Here is a 25,987-nt window from a genome sequence, read left to right as displayed (position 1 = left end):
GAGCAGCCTTTCAAATCCAACCTTCTCCCCTCTTCAAGGCTTTCTTTCTATCGTCTACCCTTTCTTTGCGAACTTAGTTCTACTTCCCCACCCCAGAATATACATATGTAAATGTATATTCTGAAGTATACATTTATACTTCAGACCCCACCCCCACTCCCCGCATCCAGCTCTCTCTCTTTCGAATTTATAAAAGTCTTACTTAATATCTACTGCCAAATTAGTAGACCAGCTGTGTCCTGTTCGTCTGCTCTTTTCCCTTCTTTTTTTTTCCGTTGGTGGTCCTGAGAGCAGGAATGATTGCCCTTGAAGTCACTGTGGAGTTTTCCAGGTTTATGTTTAGTGTCATGGAGCTCCGTTGAGACCTGCCCAACCCTTGCAATTCCTGAAGCATCTTTGACATGTTTTGAACATGTCAAAGTGTCCCTTCATTCCCAAAATGTTTTGCTATAGAAATGACTGTGTGGGGTCAATAGTGGTGGAATGGGTTCAAGAGAAACTTCCAAAAGGGTGAACAGAATGTGTAAATTGCCAGGCACAGAGAGACCTTGGTGACAACCATCCACGGCAAAAGGAGAGGGAACATTAGAAGCTGAGCCAAACAGGCATAACTCACATCAGACTTATTCTTTTCTATGCCATTTCTCACGCATACACATAGAATTTAGCTGACATCTTTGCCTTGTTAAAGAATAGGCTCCTACTTATTTTTAATTCCATGTAAAATATAGTTTCACTCCTTTCATATGTAAAGCTAGAAGTAGAGTTCGGGGATCTCACGGTCAGATTAGACTCCAGGAAAGCTTGTGCTCCGATTTGAGATTTGGCGCCACAGTCCACGCTAGAGGATATTTTTTCTGTCATTTAAGCATTAGGAGGCGGGCATGTGACTCGCTAGCCAATAAGAAAAGTTGCTTGGCTGCCTAGGCCGTCCAATGAGGCTTCCACATGTTGGGAGAGGGCGGGTCCAGCAGCGGGGATGCCACTTCCCGTCCAGCCATCTTAGGCGTTTGTGTCTTCTCCGGAGAGAGCCCCGCAGGTTGTCCCCAGTGTTTGTGTCTCATCCGCTGATCACAGGAGCCGCTGGCGAGCACCAGGGCACCCGGCGACTGGACATGGTGCGTACGGCCGGGCGTCCCGGGTGTTGGGAGGAGGCGGCTGCCAGCGGAGGCGACAGTGGGGACGCGGCCTCCCCGGGCAGCCGAGTCCCCGGGCGTCTATGACTCACCGGGCTCCGCTGGGCCGCGCTGCCCGGGTCCCGCTGGGTGGAGCTGGGTCAGCAGGCGCCGCCGCCGCGGTCCTGTCCCCTGCTGAGCGCCCCGTGCTGCGGCCATGGCCTCCGTCGGCATCCGGGCACCCGCAGCCTCGCGACTCGGCAGCCTGGGCGGTGGCGGCAGTGTCGTGGTGAGACTCGGGACTCCGGGGTTCGTGTGTGTGAGTCTGTGTGTGTTTGGGGGGGAGGGGGGTGCAGGGTGTGGTGACCTTGGGTCCTGAGCGTGTTGTCAGAAACAGGGGGACAAGCTGGCGTGTTTCCGGTGCCAGAATTTTTCGGATAATAAACAGTTTCCCAAATTATGTCTGTTTCGTTGTTAACAATTAGCCAAGTATGCCCGGTTTTGCTTGCTAGCCAGCCATTGGCAATCCCAGGTTCTTATATAACAATCTAAGTCCTAACATTAACTGGCGGATAACATGAACATTTCACATAAAGATATACAAATGTGCAGGTCACAGAGTGGGTAAGAGCTCAAGTGGTTGAGTTTGGAGTCCGTTCTGAAGTAGGAGGCATAGAGCTGAGACAGATGCAAAGGACAGTCTGTAGGGAACCAAAAATGATGTCCTAGCAGTGCAGGCACAGATGTCAAATGTATATGCAGTGTGCATGAGTAAGTCAATTTAAGTTGGCTGGGTGTCCTGGGCAGAAGAAACCGCACTGGAGCTGGAGTCCAAGGACTGACTCAGGAGTTCTTCCCTGTGGGTCAGGCTCCTGACAGTTGCCTGCCATCCTTTGTCTTGGGGTGGTCCTTCTAGTCTATGGTCCCAGGTGAGGGGGTTACATGCGGTATGGCTGACAAGCTGATTTGTGTGGTGTGTCTAATAAGATTTGGTATAATTTCAGGTGTCATCGTTGATGTCAATTTGTCTCTCCTGGTGTTCTGGCAGATACTGGCTGTTGACTTGAGTAAACAAGCCATATTGCCTTTCTTTTTTTGGTGGTGGTGGGGGCTCTTATACTTCAACTTGGAGTAACTCTGGTCAAGGTTGTTGCTTAATAAAATGGAGTCCTTCTAGGCTTGACACTGTTGGAAAGCAGATATTCCCTGTGGTATAGAGTATCACTGAGCAGTCTGCCCTGGCTTCCTCGCTGTCTCTCCTTCTCAGTGGCACCTGCTTTTCCTATGAGTCTCACAGATTCCAGGAAAGCTTCCTCTAAATTCCATGACCTGTGTCCATAAGTCAGTGAATCTTAGCACTAGCAGTAGGCCCTGAATTTCTACCTTCTTCTGATATTCCCAAACTTGTTGGAAAGGGGGATCCACCTCCATGGAAGACTGGAGTTGGCCTCTGTCATAATTGCTAGTGTCCTCAGATCCTCAGATGTTTCTAGACATTGCTTTTTGTTTTAAAATTTTATTTATGAATTATTGTTGTATACACAGTAATAATACATGGTGGTGGTGGTGTGTGTGTGTGTGTGTGTGTGTGTGTGTGTCTGTCTGTCTGTCTGTCTGTCTGTCTGTGATATCCTGCATGCTACAACTTGCATTTTGGAGGTCAGAGAACAACTTCATGAAATGCATTCTCTGTTTTACATGGCTTCCCAGGATTGAGTTCATGTCACCAGGCTCATGCAGCAAGTACCTTTACCTGCTGAGCCACTTTTCCAGTATCTACACATTATTTTAAAAGGCAGAGTCCTGCTAGAGATAGGCCTTACTGTATGTGAACAGAGTTTTGCATTAGGAGAAAACCCTAAGTGTTAGGTCTACGAAGTTCTCTATGGTTACCCTGAACAGGGCTTTTATAACTCTTAGGGAGGACGAGAGAAAGCAAGTTTATACAGATGTTAACAGAAGGCTCTAGAGTTTGGTGTGGTGATATAAGGTGGCACAGTCGGTTCTTATTAGAGCCCTCAATTCTTTACTTATACATGCTGGCTGCTTTGTCTAGACTCTCAGCTTCTGGCACCCACCTAGACTATACATTCATTAGTCACGTGGGCCAGAGGGGAAGACTGCTGCCGATGAATGCCAATGGGCCTGGACCCAGGCCTGCCCACCCACTCATCTTGCCAGTTTGAGTGGCTGCAAAAGGAATGTAATGTTAGGATCCAGCTATTGCTTAGGAAATAACATCTCCAGCAGCCTTCCCCTTTTACAGATACTGACAGCCACCTTACTTAGACATTGTCTGAATCGCTAGCTAACAAACTTGCTGGGATTTCTCACCTGGAGAAATGAGCATATATCAAAATGGGTACTAGTGGCCACACTTCCTGCTCCCCATCCCCCTTCACTGGCCCACAGGCTCCTCTGCCTCTCTGGCCTGGTAATCTGAGAGTCTGCAGCCTGGATCCTGCTTTGAAACCAATTCCATCCCCAGAAAGCTGTAAGATCACCTCTTCCAGGCAGGTCCACATTCCTCTCTCTAGAGCTCAGGCCATGCTGTTGCCCTTCTGTGTGCTCCAGAGAACTTCATGGGAACATTCCCAGCAAGAACTAAGAAAACGATCAGCTAGAAGACAGACCAGACAGGTAATCACCCTGGCCAGGACTGTTTCTGTGTACAACTTGTGCTTAATCCTTTCTCTTTTTTAAATTATTACAATTTTTAAAAATAGAAGTATGTGCCAGATGCCCAAAGCCAGATCTGGAATTACCAAACCCTTTGATTTGTTCTCCCAGAAAGAGCCAGACTGACTTAGAGAGCTGTTCTTTCACTCTCCGTCCTCTGTCTCTAATTGGCGTATTGGGACTGCTGGCCAAACTTAATCTGTCATGATTACAAGAGCAGGATGCTGCGTTTTAAATTTTTTAGTTACATTATAAACTAGGAAATATTTGGACTAATGGTCCTAATTTCTTTTGTTAGGATTTATTTATTTATAGTTTATGTGCATTGGTGTTTTGCCAGCCTGTATGTCTGTGTGAGGTTGTCAGATGCCCTGGAACAGGAGTTACAGACAGTTCTGAGCTGCCATGTGGGGGCTGGGAATTGAACCTGGGTCCTTAAGAAGAGCAGCCAGTGCTCCTAACCACTGAACCATCTCTCCAGCCTCTGTCTTAATTTATGTGAGCACTTATTTCTTTTTTTTTTTTTATAGTACTTTCAACATTTTTTTAGATTTACTTATTTATTATGTATACAGAAAAGGGTGCCAGATCTCATTACAGATGGTTGTGAACCACCATGTGGTTGCTGGGAATTAAACTCAGGACCTCTGGAAGAGCAGTCAGTGCTCTTAACCTCTGAGCCATCTCTCCAGCCCCGTGAGCACTTATTTCTGATGAGCCAATTTGTTGTCATACATACAATATAAAAATGTAAGTACGAGTAGACAGGATTTATACTTATATAGCCATACACAGGTTTAAATATAAAATATAAAATGTTACAGTATTTATTTAGATTTAACATTTGTCAGTCATAAGCTAAATTGTTCATTTAATTTTTTTCTTTTTTTTTTTTTGGTGTGTGTGTGTGTGTGTGTGTGTGAATGTCTACTAAGCATGATTAGATGCTTAAGATGGCTAGAAGAGGATGTCAAATTCTCGTGTGTGTGTGTGTGTGTGTGTGTGTGTGTGTGTGTGTGTGTGTGTGAATGTCTACTAAGCATGACTAGATGCTCAAGATGGCTAGAAGAGGGTGTCAGATTCTCTGGAGCTGAAGTTACAGGTGGTTGTGAGTGGGAACCAGACTAGAGTCTTCTGGAAGAACATGAGGGACTGACTCTTAATGGCGTAGCCAATTCTTAAGCCTCTGCATATTCTTTTCTATCATTATTAAATGGTGCTTCCAAAATCTGTACTTTTATAGATACAACTTTAAATGTAAGCAACATAGAAAATTTAAGTACTTTTAAAAATGTGTATTTGTTTATTCTTTGAAAATGCCTCACATGTGTTCAGTGTATGGATTATGTCCATCCCATGATTCCCCCTTACAGTCTCTTCGCAGACCTACTGCACTATACCTGCCTACCAACTTTATGCCCTCTTCAATCCACTGAATTTAATTAGTGTTTCCAGTATGTTTGTGGGAGTGGGGTCATCCTAGCAGGAACAACATCTCTTAAGAAAACAAATTCTCTCTCCTCCAACAGCAGTTAACCGTCAATAGCTCCTCTGTTGGCCCCTCCCCATTTATTCTGAAAGTTTGACTAGTTTGATCTTGTGTTGTTCTTATTCAGGCAACCACAGCTGCTCTGAGTTCATACATGCAACAGCCCTGTTATGTCTAGAAAGCATGATTCCCAATAGTCCTCCCTGACTTCTGACTCCTACAGTGTTTCTTTCCCCCTCTTCCATAAAGATTCTTGAGCCTCATGGGGAACAGGATACATTTAGAGCTAAGCTTTCCACAGTCACTTATCCCTGCATTTTGATTAATTGTGGGTCTCTGTATTAACTTCAAGAAGAAGCAAGCTTCTTTGATGAGCATTGAAAGCTACACTAACTAATCTATTGGTATAACCGTAAGTATTTGGAAGGCAGTTTGATACTGTGTCTATTTAGCAGAATAATAGCATATGTTCTCCCCTAAGGCCTGTGACCTAGACAGCTGTGGGGTTCTATCTTGTGGAGCAGGCTGTGAATTCAATCAGAAAGCAGTTGGTTGTTACCCATTACATTGATGCCACCCTTGCATCAGTGGGCATGTCTTGCCAGGCAAGTCATTATATTATAGCTTGGAGAGTTCATGGCTGGTAAGATTTTTTTCCCCCAGCAACCTACACATTACCTTTGGCGCTGTGAAAGCTAGCCAACAGAGATGAAGATTCCATATGAGTACCAACTTGATTTCTCCATTTCTTGTGGCTCCAGTATGAGGTATCTTCAGCAATAGGGTCTTACCATCAAGTTCTGGTGGGTAACCAAGAACAATAGTGATAACCTGTATTGTAAAACTTAAGTCTTGAAAACATAAACTCTCCCCTGATCTCTAAGCAGGCAGTAACACATTGGTTTTCAAATGACATTTTTGTTTTTTTATTCCTACACTGGCCATCGCAGAAACTTGGAGAAAACTTCTACTTTTGTTTCTATCTTAGAGGAGAGAGAAATGCATGCAAGTGATCATATACTAACAATGCAATTATATGTTAGAATTTATCTGAAAAATGGAAGCTATGCTATTTTTACTTTTTGTAAGACATAATTCTTTTTAAAATTACATGGAGTAAGCTTAGGTATCTGCTGGAGGTTACGAGTTCTTGTGCCTGTATCTTCAGAAAAGGCAATTAAACTGAAACCTATTAGGCCTATTTTGGAGCAAACCAATATAAAGGCAAATTGGAGATATACCAAGAGACATTTTTTTTTTTTTTTTTTTTTTTTTGGTTTTTCGAGACAGGGTTTCTCTGTGTAGCTTTGCGCCTTTCCTGCTCACTTGGTAGCCCAGGCTGGCCTCAAACTCACAGAGATCCGCCCGGCTCTGCCTCCCCAGTGCTGGGATTAAAGGCGTGCGCCACCACCGCCCGGCTACCAAGAGACATTTTAAAACAGATATTAGCACAGATTATTAGAGAGATGTCCAGGGGTTAAACTAGGCATGGGCTTCTCAAGAGAGAGTCTCAGGTAAGTGTCCTTACAATGAGTATATATGAGATCTTGGTAGCTTTCAAGTTATATTTCCAAGTACTATGAAGATTTACACCCTCTACCAACTTTTTAAAATTAAATTTAATGTTATATGTATGGATGCATTTCTGGCATGTATCTGTACCACATGTGTGCAGTATCCAGAGTCCAGAAAAGGGCATGGGATCCCCTGGAACTGGAGTTGTTAGCCATTGTAGGAGTGGTGGGAATCAAACCCAGGTCCTCTGGAAGAGCAACCACTGTTCTTAACCTCTGAGCCATCTCTCCACGCCCACCCCCCAATTTCTTAAATATTCCTCATAGTATATTTTACAACAGGGTTAAAAGTATAAAGAATTTCCTTTTGTAAACAAAATTGTAAAGTAGATTTATGAGGTTTGTTTAAATTGGCAATGAGGAGGTATTATCAGTTCTGACCCTATTTAGTCCAATTCTCTTTGATAAGATGTCATAAAGAAAACACAATGTTTCTATAAGCAATTTTGGCTTTGTCATTGTTGGTCTTTCCTGAACCCCACCAGCAGGAATGGCAAGCCAGACCTTGAATCAATGGCCTAGTTTCTTCCCCATACTTTCTCTCGTAGGCCCCAATAATTTCCCGTCTTTCTCACCATATCAACCCAATAAAACATTCACAATTTAAAATCCTTTCTCACTAAAAGTCTTTACATTTCTATTACACTTTTTACTAAAAATACATCCTTAGAGCCTATGAGTTGCCTTGGTGGGTAAAGGTATTTGTCACCAAGCTTGACCACCTTAATTAGATCCCTGAGACCTCATGGTTGAAGGAGAGAACCACCTCCTGGAAGTTGTCCTTTCAACTCCACACTGGAAGTTGACCTTTCAACCCCACAGGTGTACCGTGGTACTGGAGGTCCCTCTTCTCTCTCTCTCTCTCTCTCTCTCTCTCTCTCTCTCTCTCTCTCTCTCTCTCTCTCTCTGCCCCCTGCCAGACATATCAATAAAAATAAATAAATGTAACTTAAAACATGTTTAACATTTATATATTCTCCCTGCTGGATTCTTTTTCTTGTTTTTCAGTATCATAAAGACGGACAAAACAAATAAAGTGACCTATTAAACAGGAGTTACCACTCAATTCACATTTATGATATGACGGAACAAATGAAGATTTTCTTCTTATGGATAAGGCTTTGTCCCTTGCTGGGCTTAGACAGACTTTGTACTTGGGTTTTTGTTGTTTTCTCGTGTTTTTAGTTTACTTTTTAAAAAACTGAGTGTTGTGTATGTTATATGCTGTGATGTGTGCGGAAGTCAGAAGAGAGCTTCAGTTCTCTTTGTGCAGTATGTGGGTTCTGGGAGTCACACTCAGGTTGTCGAAGGCAGCTTTACCCACTGACCCACCCATTTTGTAGGCCTACTGTGTTGTTGTTTTGATTTGTTTTTGGTGTTGGTGTTGGTGTGTGTGTGTGTGTCCCAAAAGTCTTGCTTCAGGCTTTTTTATGGCATATAGAGAGTAACCTTAAATTCCCCTGTACACCAGAAGAGGGCACCAGATCTCATTATGTACAGCCGTGTATGGTTGTGGGCCACCATGTTGTTGCTGGGAATTGAACTCAGGACCTCTGGAAGAGCAGCTAGTGCTCTTAACCTCTGAGGCATCTCTCCAGCCCGCTGGGATTATTTTTGTCCATTATTTTAGTCAGGCTGACTGTGACTTTGAAGACTGAATATTTGATTATTGTCCACGGAGAAGAGGGGAAATATACTGCATGGTGCCAGTTTATCTTTGCCTTGTGTATATAGATGTGATTTTTGTACACAAGATGTGATTCTGGTACACTATCTCTTCTCAATAGTCAGTTCTTCTGTTTCAAGATTGCTGAGTAAAGACTGATTTCTTTCATTCAGTGTATTTGTCTGAATCAATAGCTTAGTGCTCTGATTATTGTATCAGTCTCTTGTTTATGTTAGGCAAATTTTATATTCTTACTTAAATAATAAATAACTGTTGGACATTGATTTCAACTACTTTGATAAAAATAGACTTATATTCATTAGTTATTTTTCTATAGGTATGATTAAATAAAAATCTGACAGGCAAGATAAGGGAGAAAGATCTGGTCCACAGATTAGAGGACAGTTTGCCTTGGTGGGGAAGTAAGGTAAACAAGCAGGTGAAGTAGATGCTCATGCAATCCAGTCAGGAAACAAAATGATGAATAAATGCTGATCTCAGGTCACTGTCTTCATTTTATACAGTCTAGAGTCCTCTACCTAGGGAATGATCCTACCCACAATCAAGGTGGATATGCCTACACCAGTTAATGCAATCAGTATAATCTCTCAGAGACATTCTCAAAGGCTAACCTCAGTCTAGATACCTCTCATGCATGCACATGGAGGCATGCCTCTTGGATGACTCGGGAGTCTTTCAGGTTGATAATATTAACCATCACAACATTAACATTAACATCCAGCCCTTGTCAGCTTGACACCCAGACTTATCACTTTTAAGCCATAACCTTCGGCCCCTTATCTCCATAGACTGATGACCATGTTATAATGTAGTATACATTTATCCCTACACCAAAACCTCCCCATAGTCATTAAGCATATTTAAACAGTTGGAGATTCCAAAGTATCTTAACTGTGAGGTCCTATAAAATGAAGTTACATACATCCAATATATACATTTACTTATTTATTCATTTATTTTTATTTTATGTGCAGTGATGTTTTGCCTGCATGTATGTCTGTGTGAAGGTGTCAGATCTTCTGTAACTGGAGTTACAGACAGTTGTGAACTGCCATGTGGGTGCTAGGAATTGAACCCAGGTCCTCTGGAAAAGTAGCTGTGCTCTTAACTGCTGAGCCATCTCTCCAGCCCTGTATAATTCCAAATATATAATGGCCCAGAGCAAACATTCCTGTTATAAAATGGAAGAATTAGGGCAAGCTATGGTGGACCAAAATAAGATACAAATCCAGCAAGGCAAACATCAAATCCTACATCTCTGTCCCTGACATCTAAATTTGATGAAATTGTCTACATTCCAAAGGGTAGGTAGCACCACCACCCCAGAGCTGCTGCCTGCATCACATATCGTCTGTGTCTTGGACTGGACTCTGTGCCTATAGCTGTCCTTGGCAGAGAGCTGTTGTTAAGGTCCTGGTATCTCTAGTATCCTGTGGTCTCCAATAGACTTCACCTTCAGAACTCTACACATTGACTTCTGAGGCCCACTTGGCAGGAACTCTTGACTCTCCTATAAGGTGCCTGACCTCAGCTGTTCTGTATGACCTCCCTGTCTGACATCCTTCATTCCTTCAAAACTAGTACCATGTGGATGCCAGTGCCCATTTCTACAGCCACCTCAGGTTGGAGCCTCTGGTTTTGCCCTCAGGCCATCTTTCTTCTTGTTTCAATGTGCCCTAATAGGTTTTCCTCTAGTGACACTGATGTTTTTATCAGGTACAGCTGCTCACAGACATGGCCCATTAAGCCCTGCTTTTGGCATTCAAGGGCTTTTCTAACCCAAATACCAAATTTTTCCATGTTCCTCCCACAAACAATGCCTAAGATGGTCATTTTATCACATAAACAGCCCCAGTATAGGGTACCAGTTTTCTCTTTCCTGGTTGCTGGGTTAAAATAACCTGGTGAAAGTAACTGGAAGAAGGATTGGCTGAGTTACGTGGCAGGGAGGTCAGGGTGTCTGGAAGTTGGATTAGCTGCCCACATGACCCACAAACAGGAAGCACAACCTGATGAATGATACTGATGCTTAGCTCCTTTCTTCATTTTATACAATTCAGGATCCCCCTGCTCAGGAAATGCTACCACCAACACTTAAGATGTTTGTTCCCACATCAAGTAATGTAATCTAGATAATCACAAATGTACCAGGGGCTTGCATCCTACATGATTATACATTCTATAAGGTGACAACCTTAACCATCACACTTCATAAAAGTTTGTTACAGAATGTACAAAATTTTGTACATGTCTGTGACAGGTGACATGGTGGCTAGTTAGAGCTGCTTCTAGAACATGTGGCATTCTTGTTTCATTGTCTACTGACATTCTCTAATAAAAATGGAAATGTTAATTTATTAGTACAATGAATTGCCCATAATCAGTACTATCTTTCGTGTTTAGTTGCTGTGACAAAATTCCTAAGAAGAAATGTTTTGTTTTTAAAGATTATTTTGTTACTTATTTGTGTGTGTGTGTGTGTGTGTGTGTGTGTGTGTGTGTGTGTGTACACGTACACGCGTGTATCTCCCCTCCCCAAGAGAAGCCAGAAGGAGGCATTAGATCCTCTGGAACTGGAGTTACAAGTGGTTGTGAATTGTATGATATGAGTAGAGTTTTTGTTGCTGAGGTAAAATACTATAATCAAAAGCAACCTAGGGAGGAAAGTGTTTATTTCAAATCACAGTTCCACATCATAGCCCATTACTGAGGGAAGTTAGGGCAGGAACTCAAAAAAGACAGGAACCTGGAAGCGGGAGTTGATGCAGAGGCCATGGAGGAATGTTGCTAACTATCTTGCTCCCCATGGCTTGCTCTGCCAGGACCACCTGCCCAGGGGCGGCACTATCCACAGGGAGCTGGGCCCTTCCACATCAATCATCAGTCAAGAAAATATATTGCAGATTTGTCCATGGACTAATCTGATGGCGGCATTTTTCTTTTTTGAAACAGAGTCTCACTATATAGCCCTGGCTGTCCTGGAACTCACTGTGTAGACCAGGCTGGCCTCAAAACTCACAGAGATCTGCCTGCCTCTCCCTCCTAAGTACTGGGATTAGAGGTATGAACCACTTTGCCTAGCACTGGGAGCCAATTTTCAATTGAGGTTACTTCCAAAACAGTCTAGCTGCTGTCAAGTTGACCTAAAACTAGCCAGCATACTGGTCCTCACAAGAGCAGTGAGTGCTCCTGATTGCCAGCCATCTCTCCAGCTCCCCTAAGAAGAAATCTTTGGGGAGAATAGGCTGTTTTGGCTTACAGAGCATCGTGGCTGGGAAGGCATTGCAGGAAGATCTTGAGGTGCCTTGTCACACTGGGTCTCTGAATAGATTGGGTTCTAACCTGTGTCTGATGAGCACTTACAAACATTACAAGAATTCTGAGAGAAAATAGATACTGTAAAAGTGGTGTGTGATTGATATCAACTGTTGAGAAAGCTACTTCTTTCTTTACAGTTGGGATGGGGGAGGAATCCCTCTGAATAGCAGCTGCAGACACCAGGAGAAGTAGAATTGTCTTCTGCATTACTAAGAATGCAGTCTTAGGACAGCTGGTATTGACTGCGTTTGTGACATTAGACAATCAGAATTCATTGTAAATGTTGAACCCAAGTACAAAGAGAGGTTAGCACAACCTAGCTAAACAAGGATGGACCTATCCTGTTGTTGCCTTACCAGATAGCTCCAATCTACTGTCAGAATTACCGCGTGAGAGATTCTTAGTGTGTATGAAATGTAAGTGTGATGACCAAGATAAACGCACATAGAACATTGAATCTTACCAACTTCTTATGAGTTAAGATTAGCTTTCCAGTACTGTAAGACTCACACTTCTTGTGGAAATGTATGTGGGCTCTTTCAGGAGTCAGTAACCTTTGAGGATGTGGCTGTGAACTTCTCCCTAGAGGAGTGGGCTATGCTGAATCCATCCCAGAAGAACCTCTACAAAGATGTGATGCAGGAAACCTTGAGGAACCTGGCCACTATAGGTGAGCATGTCATCATTCCTTTAGTCAGTCAGTCAAAGAAAAAGTGCTTCTGTGTAAGTTTAAGTATGGAAAAGAAACATTTAGGTGAATATGTGAGATGGATCACTTTTTTAATTTTTATTTTTATTTCATGTGCCTTGGTGTTTTACCATGGGTGTTGGCTCGCTGGAAATAGAGTTACAGACAGTTGTGAGCTACCATGTGGGTGCTGAGAATTGGACCCGTGGCCTCTGGAGAAGTCAGTACTCTTAACCACTAAGCCATCTCTAGCCCCTGTGAAAAGGATCACTTTTTACTGTGAATTTTGCTAGAATTTATTAACATTTACTATGATGTCATAATTTATAATAATTTCACTTGGTTTGTGTTTTAGGAAACAGTTTAGAGCACCATATCATTGAAAATATATACCGAAATTCCTGGAGAAAACTAAGGTAATACGGACCTCAAGAGACAGCCCCAAGAGTTGTGTGGTTGCACATTTTCCAAAGTAGCAAAAGACACATGTATGTCCAGTTTCAAGCTCAGTTACTCTTAGGAAATTTTCTTCAAAACTGGAAACATTAAATATCAACATTCTGAAAACATTATAAGGTTTTCAGTACTGGAAATAACTGGAACATCATGATCCCTGAAGTGATTTTTATCATATTTGATACATACCAACTTTTCTCCATACAGTGTTATTAAAATTGAAATATTAATTTATCCATAAACCTTACATATAAGGTATATATGATACAAAAAGCAGGTATATTTTTAGGCTTGGACTAAATATCAAAATTTCATTGTGGACTTTGGAATTAGTTCGTGTAAAATGATTGTGGTCATTTGTATGGTGCATCAAAATTGTACAAGTATTGAGAATTAAATATATTGTTTTTGTTTTACAAATCCATTTTTATTGATTTTTTTTCATTATTTTAGCTCTATGAAGGGTACAGTCTCACTTGGATTCTATGTCCAGTGGCCTTTGCAGCAAGTTTTCTTGACAATTTGGCATGAAGCATGCCACTGTTTCTTGGAGCTAAATTACCTTCCCCAGATTATTGCTGTTGGTGTTTTTCCTTCCAGGGGTCACTGTGTTGTTTTTCGAATTACGCACATAAACACATCACTGCCTAAGTAGAATTTGGTTTCATCTTGGTCATGAACTCCTTCAGTTTTAAGAAGAGCCATGTGCTATCTTTGGTTCTGGAGATCTCACTTATTATAGCCAGCAAAAATAGTCTTGCACCAACAGCCTTCCAGACATACTTGCTTTTTAGAAGTCCTGTTTCTAGCAGGCCTCTTCAGGTGCCAAGATGGCATCAAGAATTGAAATACGTATTTTAGTGTGACATAAGACATGTTTGCTAGACATGTCGATGGTATAACACAACCACCCCTGAATACCACTGTTTTTGTTACAGTTGTCCCCAGAGTCTCTGAGAGCATTCAGGCAAATGCCTTTAAAAGTTCAGACTGCATAGAACTAACGTTTCTACTGACAACTAGTTAATAAAGTATCAGTGATGCACATTTGCTTTCTTACAGTGGTCAAGTGGTGGAGGGACTCTATGACTTCAAAGATGATCATCAGTGTGCAGAAATCTTTGACTTCACTACACAGAGCATTGTAAACCAGAACCCCTTTCCAGGAGTACATATATGTGAAAACAGTGGATGTGCAAGAGTAGTCATTGGCCATTTGTCTCTAAGTGTGCTCCTTAAACCCGACACAGAGCATGAATCCTATGAAGAGCAGGAGTATGGAAAGGAATTGTACAACAATGTGGAATTTGGGGCCACCTCCAGTTCTCTCCCATCGTTTGAGAACTATGAAAGTACTTACACTCTAGAGAGACTGTATAAAAGTGAGAATTGTGATGAAGACTATAGATTTGGTCAAAATCTTCAAAAGACTTTGACTGAAGAAAAGCCCTTTGAATGTAAGCAATGTGGGAAAGCTTTCAGTTCTTCAAGGTACTTTCGAAGGCATGAGCGACGCCATCGGGCAAAGAAATCCTATATATGTAAGCAATGTGGGAAAGCTTTTGCTTTTCCCACTTACTTACAAACCCATGAGAGAATTCACACTGGGGAGAAGCCCTATGTGTGCGTGCAGTGTGGGAAAACCTTTGCTCATTCTCGTTCCCTTAAAACACATAAAAGAACTCACACTGTTAGGGACCTCTTTGTATGCAATTACTGTGGGAAAACCTTACGTCATTATAGTTCTCTTCAAATTCATACAAGAATTCACACAGGAGAGAAACCTTATGTATGTAAACCATGTGGTAAAGCCTTCATTACTTATCGTTCCTTTCGAATACATGAAAGAATTCACACTGGAGAAACTCCTTATGAATGTAAGCAGTGTGGAAACACCTTCATGCGTTGGATTCAGTTACGAAAACATGAAATAATTCACAGTGGTGTGAAACCCTATGCTTGTAAGCTATGTGGGAAAAGCTTTACTTGTTCTGGTTCCCTGAGAACACATGAAAGAATTCACACTGGGGAGAGGCCTTATGTGTGTGACCAGTGTGGGTATAGCTTTACTCGATTGAACTCGCTTTTAAGACATAAAATAACCCACACTGGCGAGAAGCCCTATGTGTGTAATCATTGTGGGAAAACTTTTCCTCGTTCTGCTTCTCTTCAAAGACATATAAAAATCCACACTGAGGAGAAACCCTATGTATGCAAGCAGTGTGGGGTTGCCTTTGTTACTTCTACTGAACTTCTAGAACATGAACAAACACACATTGATGAGAAACCTTACGTATGTGAGCAATGTGGGAATGCCTTTGTGCTTTGGAGTCAGTTTCAAAAACATAAAGCACTTCACAGTGTCCCCGTTTCCTATATTTGTAAGCAGTGTGGGAAAAGCTTCACTTCTTCCAGGTCACTGAAAACCCATGAAAGAATTCACACTGGCGAGAAGCCCTATGAGTGTAAGCAGTGTGGGAAAACCTTCCTTTGGTCTTACTCCCTTCAAAGACATGAAAAAACTCATGGTGATGGGAAGCCCCATGTGTGCAAACAGTGTGGGGAAGCTTTCACGTATTACAGTCATCTTCAGGTGCATGAAAAAATACACCTTGATGATGAACCCTATAATTGTAAATACTGTGGGAAACCCTTCTTTACTCTGAACCATTTACATAGACATGAAATACTTCACACTACCATGGATTCCAGTATTTTTTAATAATGAATTAGAGAAAAAAATTTTTTTTGGCTTGGTAGCTTTCAAAGACAAGCAAAATCACACTGTGGGGGAAAAAACCTGGATTTGTGCTAGCAAAGTGGAAGAACCTTTTGATTGTTTCATTGAAACAAACATGAAGCGCCACAATGGAAAGAAACATTTTTTTAAAAAAAAATAATGCGCAAATGGTTTTTGTGTTTAAAGTTCCTTGAAGTACATGAAAGAGAAACAAGCCTATGACTGCAAGTGATGTGGTGAAGCCTTCTGCAGTCCCAGATCATGGAGGAGACATGAGAAAGTTCACTCTAGAAAAACTTTTACTTGTATATGTGGTGTTGTAAAAAAAAACCCTTCACTTCTTCCCCATTGCCCCTGAACACATGGAAGGAGTCACTGTGGAGAGAAACCCTTCATATATAGGCAATCTTAGATAGTCTTCAGTTATCATCACATCCTCTCACAGACGTGAGAGAACCTACTGTAGAGAAACCTTAACAATAGGATTTGTGAACTCTTCATTATCATCCTGATAGCACTCACGAGAATGTACATGGGGAGAATTCCTATCAATGGAAAACTGATATGAACACCACTTGGTTCAGTTAACAGATAAGGAAAAAACCTGATATGAAGTGCTGATTTGCTTGAAAGAGATGTTCAAGTTTTCATTTGGCACACATGGAAACACCAGATGAAAACCTTTGCTGTTGAAAAACATTGAAAATCTAGAGCAGTAGCAAATATAGGAAAAGTCTTTTGAAATCTTTTCATATTTGATCTCATAAATGTCAGTATTATGAAGGACTGAACATATTTTTTTCTTGTAGCATGCTCCAGGAAATGCACACTCTGAAGAGAATGTTATCAGTATAGTATTTTGTATTTATTGGAAATTTTTCCGGGGCTGATAGGAATGGCTTAGCGTTGAGAGCATTTGCTGCTCTTCTAAAGGACCTGCATTTGGTTTTCAGCAACAGATCACAGGGCTCACAACTGCATGTGACTCCAGTTTCAGGAGATCCAATTCTTCCCACACACATGTGACATAGGTTCACATGTACACATAAAAATAAACTTTAAATTTTTTTGTCCCTGCCCCCTGCCCAAAAGCTTTTGCTGTGTATCCCAGGTTTCCCTGGAACTGGAAATCTCCCAGGTTCTAGCTCTTGAATGTTTAATGAAAGGTGTCTGCTTCCACATTCATTATCATTGGCTACTATTTAAAAGTTCATCTCTTGACTCATTTTTAAATTTTACTCTACAAAGTAAGCATTAAGCAGAGCCTTGTGTTAATATGGAATGGCAGCTTAAACCCATGAACTAGAGACCAGTAAGACCTACATATAAAAATTACATTAATAGAAAGTGTATTTTATTAAATTATTTTGTGAGGTTTCTTAAAGCAATCATGTATTAGTTTAATGAGTGATATCTTTTTGTATCAAATAAGGTAGGTGCTTTCATTGTAAATTATGTTGGAATCATTGGTGAAATGATATTTGAAATATGCCAGTCCACATAAATATCTTTAAAAGGCTTTTTAGTATTTGTGTGTGAGTGTGAGAGAGAAAGAGGTAAGAGAGTAGGAATGTGCCAGTGGAGGCCAGAAGATGGTGTTGTATCCTTTGGAGCTGGCGTTACAGGTATCTGTGACATGCATGATGTGTGTGATGGGATCTGAATCCTAATCTTCATGGTAGAGCAGTAAGTACTCTTAACTGCTGAGCCATCCCTCAAGCCCCTGCATAAATGTCTTGTTTTCAATCATGTTTAATGGGTGGTTAAAAATATGACTTTGTGAATATTGGAATAATCCTATTGGTTTCATTTGGCTGATTTTGTGTATATTCTCATTTTTCATGAAAAAAAAAACACTTGTGCGTGCACGAGTGTGTATGTTGGAGCATTGCTTATGTGTTGATGGTATGGTTTATGTATTAGTGGTGTTCACAATGTGAGCAAAGTAATATATTGGATGTCTTACTACTCTGTTGCTATGTTATTCCCCCAAGACAGGTCTCACTGACCCTGGCACTGGACAGCCAGCCAAGAACACCCAGCATTTCTTGTCTCCTCACTCCCCATAGTGCTGGGTGTATAGATACACTCATGATTGCACAGCATGTGGTCTTACCCATTCAGCCACCTCCTCGGGCCTAAACTCCTTTTAAATTGATTTTGTCTCTTGTGTTTATGTTTTTCTCTGATGTGTTCTCACAATCCTTGAGTACATGTTCTTTTAACTTTGAAGTATTTTCAAAATCCTTTTAGAATAGCAAATATTAGGGTGTGTTTAGTTTTGTTTTATTTTTCTTATTCAGACAGTAGGTGTAAGTATATTGTAATCATAGGTCAGATTACTTTGCCAAGTTGGCTTATTTTTTACTTTTGAGAATTTCATGTATACAATAAAAGATGATCATATGTACCCACTATTTCTCCTTCCAGCTCTCCCTGTATTCTCCCTCATATCCCCCTCTTAACTTTATGTCTTTAAATTACCCATTAGGTCTAGTTAGTATTGCTCATACATGCATGGGTATGGGGCCATCCACTGGAGGATGGGTGACTAGTAGTTACATTTTCACAAATGATTCTCCACACCCCAATAGCTATTCACTGCCAGTAGCTTCTTAGTAAGGGCTGGGGCCTGGAGATAATCTACCCCATCTGTACTGGGATTTGGGCTTGCTTCATTTTATAGGTCTTGTGCATGCAGTCACAGTTGCTATGATTCTAGTAACTATGCCAAACCCCCAGCATTTCATAGCAGTCCTCCTCACCCTTCAGTCCTTGCATTTTTGTTGCTTCTTTGGCTTTCCTTGAGCCTTGGTGGTGGTAGGGATCATTATAGCTCTCATTTAAAGGTGAACATTCAGTCTGTTCTTGTCCTTTGGCCAGTTATGGACCTCCATTGACATCTGTCCACTGTAAAAAGAAGCTTCTCTGACCAATGTTGAGAGTAGCCAAGGTCTGTTGATGCCAGGAGCTGAGTGGTTGGAAGAAACTTGGGTTTTGCTTTTGGTTTTTTGTTTTGTTTTGTTTTTGAGATGATGTCATGCTACATAGCCTTAGCTAGCCTGGAACTTTCTGTGTAGGCCAGGCTGTTGTCAACTTGGGCTTAGTTTTGTTTTATGTCAGGAACTGTTATTATCATATATGTGTGATTATGGCGTTTCACTGTATAAATTTTGCTTTTCATGTATATTCCTTTTCATTGTGATTTCTCTAGTCATTACACTAAAGGATATGCTGGTATTACTGCCTTCTTGCCAAAAATGTGTTCAATAAATTCTACTAACTCTCTCCATACATGACAAGTGAGTGGCTCATCTGTAAAAGCATTCTCCATAGAGTTTCTGACAGGACTGATGTTTTAATTTAGGGGGTCTTACAAGGATTTATTCTTAGTTAAGTGTCCCCCATGTTGGATGCACTGAGGGGCAAATGTAATTCTGCTCTTGTAATCAAAACAGCAGTTACCCAGAAGACTACGGTACTGGAGTAAAAGGAGATGTAATTCATGAGATGTGCTAGTCAGTTCATCAGTGAGTATGAGATACTTCCATATCCAGAATGTTTTATGGTTTTTCAGCATGCAGATGTTCTTGGAGAATACCTTTCTGTCATAGTCATTAAAGAGCATTTCTCATTGGTGGAGGCTTGTGACGTCCTTCAGTGACCTTGCTGTGTGAGGTGAACTAGTGTTTGGGTCCTTTATGCATTTCTTAGTTCCTATATAAACACCTTCACTAATGTTGAATATGATGAATGCAGTTATCCACAAGTTCCTAGAGTTTCCATAGGGTTACATTATGATAAGCCCATAGTAAAGTGAAAAATACAAGAAAAACACTTTACATTCAACCTAGTGATAACCAAACCTTAGACTAGTCTACGTCAACATATTTGGGGCCCATTTATATCTTCCTAAAGGTAAACATTTAGGAGGGTTTCTTTTTCTTTACATTTAATTTTTTTAATGTTTTAAAATTGTTCGTGTTTATGTTGGCATAATTATAGGTTTTGTAATGACATTGTGACCCAAGTTTTTATGTACTTTAACCATAATCACTGTCTCTTGTTACTGTCCTTCTCCCCAGTAGTCCCGTTCTCCCTAACAGACTCACTTATGGTTTCATCTCTCTTGTTTGTTAAAGTCTACATTCTATTCTGTATATAGCAGCACCATTTGGGGCTGAGAGTCATTTCTAGTGATTTCTAGTTCCATTCATTTTCCTGCCAAGGTTCCTGTTAAGTTCTTAGACCTAGTATAGTCTAAACTTTATGTATGCCACATTTAAAAAATTTTAGTTTATCTATTGATGGGCACATAGGCTGATTCTGTAATTGAGTACTATGAGTAGTAGCATATGAACCTGTATACAAGTATGCAGAGTATAATCTAACTTAGTTTCCTTTTGCTATCTACTAAACAATAGTACAGCAAGATCAAAAGATCATATTTTGAGTTTTTGATGAAACACTACTATTTTCCAGAGTGACCATACTAACATATTTCCAGGAACAGCCCTACATTCTCACCAGCTTGTGTTTTAATTTGGTTCCTTGATAGCTAATCACACTGGGGTGAACTTAATTGTATTGAGAATTTTCATGATTTATTGGCAAATTGTACATTTGTACTGATTGTTTCCCTGTGTATTGATTCAGTTACTTGTTGGTTTGCAATATAATTTGTGTGTGTGTGTGTGTGTGTGTGTGTGTGTGTGTGTGTGTGTGTGTGTGTGTGTTTTCTCTATGTTAAATCCTTGAAAGATAAATGAGTGTCCAAAGATATTTTCCCCCCATTCTGTAGCTTTTTCCTACAGTTGTTTCCTTTTTCTGTGTAAAAGCTCTTTAACTTCTTGCAGTGATTCAATCCCATTTATCTTTGGGGATTTTTGTTTGTTTGTCTTTAACATTGCTTCTGGCTATGGAGGCCTGACTGGCTTGGAGTTTGCTGCATACACCAGGTTAGCACCTATTTTACAGTAAGTAGCCTTTCCTGCCTCTGGTTCCTGGGTGTTAACATTGTAATCATGAGCCTCTAGTGCCCATTCCCTATTTCCTATTCTTCCTGTAAATTATTAGATTTAGAATGCCATTGTCTGTGCCCCTAGCTTCATGTATTCTTTAAATTTCCTCTATGAATTTCAAGTTTTTTAGCCTTATGTTAAGGTCTTTGGTTCAGTTTGAGTTGGCTTTTGTACAGAATGCTAGAGGGATTTAGGGATATTCTTGTACATATGGTATTGTTTTCCTTGTTGAAGAGGCCATTATACTGTACACGGTTTGGATGCCTTTGCTGAAATCAGAAGGTTTGGCTACGTGGTTGTTCTGGGACTGTTCTCTTCCATTGCTCTACATGTCTACTTTTAAGTTTCACTGTCTCATTTAAGTTGAATGTTGTGTTAACTCTAGCTAGCATTGGTCTTTTTGCTCAGTGTTGCTTTGACTATTTGGGGTATTTTGATTTTCTTATAATTATAGGAATGTGTTTTTTATTTCTATAAATAATGGCATTGGAGGTTTAATGGGGGGTTGTATTGAGTCTAAAGAAACTTTACACTTTTTCATATTATAATGGTGCTGATTTGTGAGCATAGAAATGTTCCCCATTTTCCAGAGTCTTCAATTCCTCAGTGTTTTAAATTGTCATTATGTACTCCTTTCACCGGCTTGACTAAGTTTATTCATAGGTGAATTTGACTTTTTGTCTTGTAACTTATTTCCTAAGCTTTTGGAAGATGATTTTTTTCCCTTGATTTTTTGATCACCATTTTCATTGTCATATAAATAGCTACTGATTTTTTTCTATACTGACTTTATTGTACTACTTTACTGAAGTAGTAAATCAGATGTAGAGTCTTCGGTGTTTGGGTCTTAAAGAATATGACCATAGGGTCTAGAGATGACTCAGTAGTTAAGAGCCCTGGCTCCTCTTCTAGAGGCCTGAGGCCTGGTTCCCAGCACCTACATGGCAGCTCACAACTCTAACTCTAGTTCCATGGACTCCAGCTCCCTTTTCTGGTCTCTGGGTACCAGATATGTGCATGGTACACAGACATACATGCAGGCAAAACAGCCATACACATACAATGATTTTTTTTTTTTTAAAGATGATCATACTGTCTGTAGAGATTTGACTTCTTCATTTCACGTGTCTTTCCTTGTGCTCAAGATTGAATTGAGGGGCTGTGTGTAGTAGACAAGTGCTGGACCACTGAACTGCAGCCCCATTCTTGGATCCTTTCTTTTCTCTTATTTTGCCAGCTGAGAATTCAGGAGATGTATATAGCAGTGTAGAGAAGTGGACTCCTTTGTGTTATTCCTCATTATTTTAGTTTTCCTGTTTGGTATCATCTTGGCTCGAGTTTTGTCATTTATAACTTGTCACAGTGAGGTGTGTTCCTTTTTCTAGGTTTTTCCAGACTTTATCATCAAGGGATATAGAACTTTGGACAAAGTCCACTTCTCCGTGTATTACAGTGATAGGGAGATTTCAGTCCTTGGACATCTATGTTCTCTGTTACATTTACTGATTGCTGTCTGTGGAAACATGCTTATATGTGAAGAATGAAATCAACCTGATCATAGTTTGTGGTATTTTTAATATGTTGAGTTTGTTTGAAAGTATAATTTTGAGGGGTTTTTTGGGGAGGAGGGTCTGTTTTCATCAAGGAATTTTTTTGTAGTTTTCTTCATTGTTGAGTCCTTCATGGTTTTGCTATCAGGGTAATACTACCTTCCAAGAATAAATTAGTGTTTCTTCCCTTTATATTTAGTGAAATAGTTTAGGAAGCTTGAATTCAGTAGTGAATTCAGTAGTGAATTCAAGTCCTATGCTTTCCTTTGGGAGACAAAATTCATTTCTAACTTAGTTTTGTTGCTCTTTTTTTATTTTAATTTTAATTTTATTTTATTTTGGTTTTTTGAGACAGGGTTTCTCTGTGTAGCTCTGGACTCCTTTCCTGGAACTCACTCTGTATCGCAGGCTGGCCTCGAACTCAGAGATCCGCCTGCCTCTGCCTCGAAAGTGCCGGGATTAAAGGTGTGCGCCACTGCTCAGCAGTTTGTTGCTCTTTTACATTGTTCACATTTCCTTGATTTATTTTTTTCTTCATCTGTTCATTTTGCTATTGATTAAGAATTTTATACATGCGCATAATGCATTTTCATCAAGTCCACCCACCCCTGTTTCTTTTCTTCTAATTCTTTTCCCTCTCCATTTGCTCTCTATTTTTTAACTGATAGAGTTAAATGCTGCCAGTGTATACAAGGGTGCAAAGCTATCTTTATTGTGGCATGAATGTGCAACTGTCCTGTTGTGCAGAACACACTGCTTGACTACAGTAATCCATTGGCTCTGGCTTTTACAACCTTTCTGCCCCCTCTTCCATAATGATCCCTAGTCCCCTGAGAGAAGGGATTTGATATAGATAGATGTCTTATTTAGGGTTGAGCCCTCCAAAATCTCTTATTCTCTGCATGCTGACCAGTTGTGAGTCTGTTAATTGCCATCTACTGCATAAATGAATAAATAAATAAATTAATAAATAATAACAAAACAAAAATGTTTCGTGATGAAGGTTGAAAAAGAAATTTATGGGTGTTAAGATACCCAAAGGAGTTGGTTTTAGCACCATGTCTTTTTAACAGAATAATAGTAGAAAGTTCTCCACCTTAATGGTGCTGAGCATGAGTACCATCTTGTGGAGTGTGTAGAGTGAGCCTTAAATCTGGTTAAAAAGTGGTTGGTTATTCCCCCAACATTCATGCCATACCCATGGTCCTAGACTGATCATCACTGTAGATCAGAGGGTCTCAGCTGAGTAAGCTTGCTGTGTCGTCTGTCTTCTCCCCTGGTAGTAGGCACAGCACCTTCCAGCACCATGGTGGAAGCTAGCAGTAGGATGAAGCCTCTAGGTCAGTAGAAGCTTGATTTCTTCATGTTCTGTGACTCAGTATGTGGTGTCTGCAGTAATGGGGTCTTGCCATCAAGTTATGCGTGGTAACCAAGGACAATAGCAATAGCCTATAATATTGGGGAGGATGTCTATGGGACTCTTACCTTTTGACATAATTTTGATATTTCATAAATGTCTTGAAACTATTCTTGATTTTACAGTTTATTGTGATATAAGTTTTCAAACTATCTAATCATTTTCTGGATTTTATTTACTGTGTAGTATAATGTCTCCCTTTTCAACTCTAACATTCATATGAATAAAACATAAGATAATAAACAATGAAGTACTTAATTAAAACTTTGTAAATATTATGGCTGCCTGAAAGTTGTGTAGGGAGCAGCTATAGGGTTGAATTTTTTTTGAGTGGCCACCCTTTCTCAGTGTACTTTTTGGTGGTGCAACTGACTTTGAGTCACCCATACACCTGTAAGTAACCCCTCATTAATACTCCTGTAAGTAAATCTCAATAAAATCATTGTTCTCCGAGTTGGTCTTTGGTGGGATCATTACTTGGTGTGACACAGTAGTAAGTGGCCATTTGTTCATGTCTGCCCTGGAACTGCCATATTGTGTTCTCTAGTGGAATCTTCCCAGGAGAAAAAAATGGGAGTCCAAGCAGGACCCTCTTGCTGGTCTGTCTTTTAAAGCTGTCACATGGCAGCTGAGGCCTGCCCCATCAAAAGTTAGGGGTATGGGCTGGAGAGATGGCTCAGAAGTTAAGAGCACTGGCTGTTCTTCCAAAGGTCCTGAGTTCAATTCCCAGCAACCACATGGTGGCTCACAACCATTTATAATGAGATCTGGTGCCCTCTTCTGGCCTGCAGTCATACATGCAGGGAGAACACTGTATACATAATAAATAAATCTTTTAAAAAAAAAAAAAAAAGTTAGGGGTTAGGCCTGTGTGATAGCAAAGCATAAAGACACTTGCCTGAAGACCTGAGTTTGACTTCTGGGAGACACATTGTGGAAGAAAAATCGCACCTCCTGCAAGTTGTCCTTTCACCCACCTCCATTCACACAAATGTCATTTAAATGGTTTTCAAAAGTCAGTTCAGCCTAGGAGCATCTTCATTTAGAGCTTTCCCTTTTCATGTTCAAAGCCGCTGTCAGAGCCCAGACCCCAGCATACTTTCTGACTTGCCATTTTCATCTTGAGCCTTGCCTACATCAGTTTTAACACCTAACAAGAACAAATGTCCAGGCGTCAAGGTATTGCCCCAGTGTTTCAGTGAGTGGAAAAAAGTAAACTGAGCACTGACATGCCACGGAGGAGGCAAACAGGAAACCGAGCATTCTGCCTACCAGGCTCTGTGCCCCTCCACCTCCCCCAGACGGGGTTTCTCTGTGTAAACAGCCCTGGCTGCAACTCATTCTGTAGACCAGGCTGACCTTGAACCGCCTCTGCATCCTGAATGCCGGGATTAAAGGTATGTGCCACCAACCACCCAGCTGGCCTCTGTGCCTTTTAAAAAGCACTGTTACTATTAAAGCAAATGAGGAAGGAGAAGATGGGAATCTGACTATGCCCAGGATGTGGGCTCAGGTTTTAGTCTCAGTCACAAACTATGTGTGTGCAGCAGCTTCAGAGGGGTCAGTAATCACTGGCTGCAGGCTTGGATTTATAAGCTGTCACAGTAATGCTCAGGCCAACTCACCCATAGTCCATAGGTCCCTTCTCAAGGTGGTACCATGTGGGAAAGCCAATACATAAAAGCCCCTGCTGTCAAGCCTGATGATCACCCTGAGTTTGATCTCTGACCCGAATGGTGCACAGAAAGAACAGGCTATCTCAAGTTGTTCTGTGGTGTCCGTGCTCAGCTATGGCAAGTGTATATGTGCATGCGCACTAAATAAACAAAATAATTTAAGAGAAAATTTTATATGAACCAGTCCATAGAGACTTATGTCCCTTGGTCCCTACTGATTAGGAAGTCTTTGTCTCAGGAGAATGGGTAGTTATATTTCTTAGTTTCTCCACTCCAGATTGACTTAATCTGATCCTATTTGACCCAGAATGTGAGAGGCTCATTCATTGTGTAAAGTTCTCCTGAATCCAAACCATTTAGATGCAGGGCATTCTCTGAGTATCAAAGGTTCCCAGAATCGGACCACACAGTAAGACCTTCAAGACTGGAGAAATGGCTCAGCTCAGTCGTTACAAATGTTTATTGCTTGTCTGGAGGAACATAACATGGGTGTGGTTCCCAGCACCCATATCAGTTCACAACTGCCATAACTTCAGGGTCCATGGATCTGGCACCCTCTTCTAGCCTTGAAGAGCAT

The 25,987-nt window shown here is 40.8% G+C and overlaps 1 protein-coding gene across 1 annotated transcript; it reads left to right on the top strand.

The window, feature by feature from the left end:
* Positions 1 to 958: 958 nt before the first annotated feature.
* Positions 959 to 24,187, top strand: LOC102916249 (uncharacterized). Its single transcript, XM_006991288.4, has 4 exons — positions 959 to 1,118; positions 12,406 to 12,532; positions 12,906 to 12,966; positions 14,069 to 24,187. Exons 1-4 carry the CDS (start codon positions 1,116 to 1,118, stop codon positions 15,726 to 15,728), a joined length of 1,851 nt encoding a protein of 616 aa, XP_006991350.2. The 5' UTR covers positions 959 to 1,115; the 3' UTR covers positions 15,729 to 24,187.
* The last annotated feature ends 1,800 nt before the right edge of the window (positions 24,188 to 25,987 follow it).

This window comes from Peromyscus maniculatus, chromosome 22 (assembly GCF_049852395.1).
Source record: "Peromyscus maniculatus bairdii isolate BWxNUB_F1_BW_parent chromosome 22, HU_Pman_BW_mat_3.1, whole genome shotgun sequence".
NCBI lineage: Eukaryota > Metazoa > Chordata > Mammalia > Rodentia > Cricetidae > Peromyscus > Peromyscus maniculatus.
Note: the sequence above shows the minus strand (reverse complement) of the source record. Positions and strands in the feature narration are given on the sequence as shown.

What these genes read in the sequence shown, in the direction of transcription:
- LOC102916249 (XM_006991288.4), top strand. An exon ending in GAGGAACCTGGCCACTATAG is followed by an intron (nt 12,533 to 12,905) that starts GTGAGCATGTCA and finishes TTTGTGTTTTAG; the next exon opens with GAAACAGTTTAGAGCACCAT. An exon ending in AATTCCTGGAGAAAACTAAG is followed by an intron (nt 12,967 to 14,068) that starts GTAATACGGACC and finishes GCTTTCTTACAG; the next exon opens with TGGTCAAGTGGTGGAGGGAC.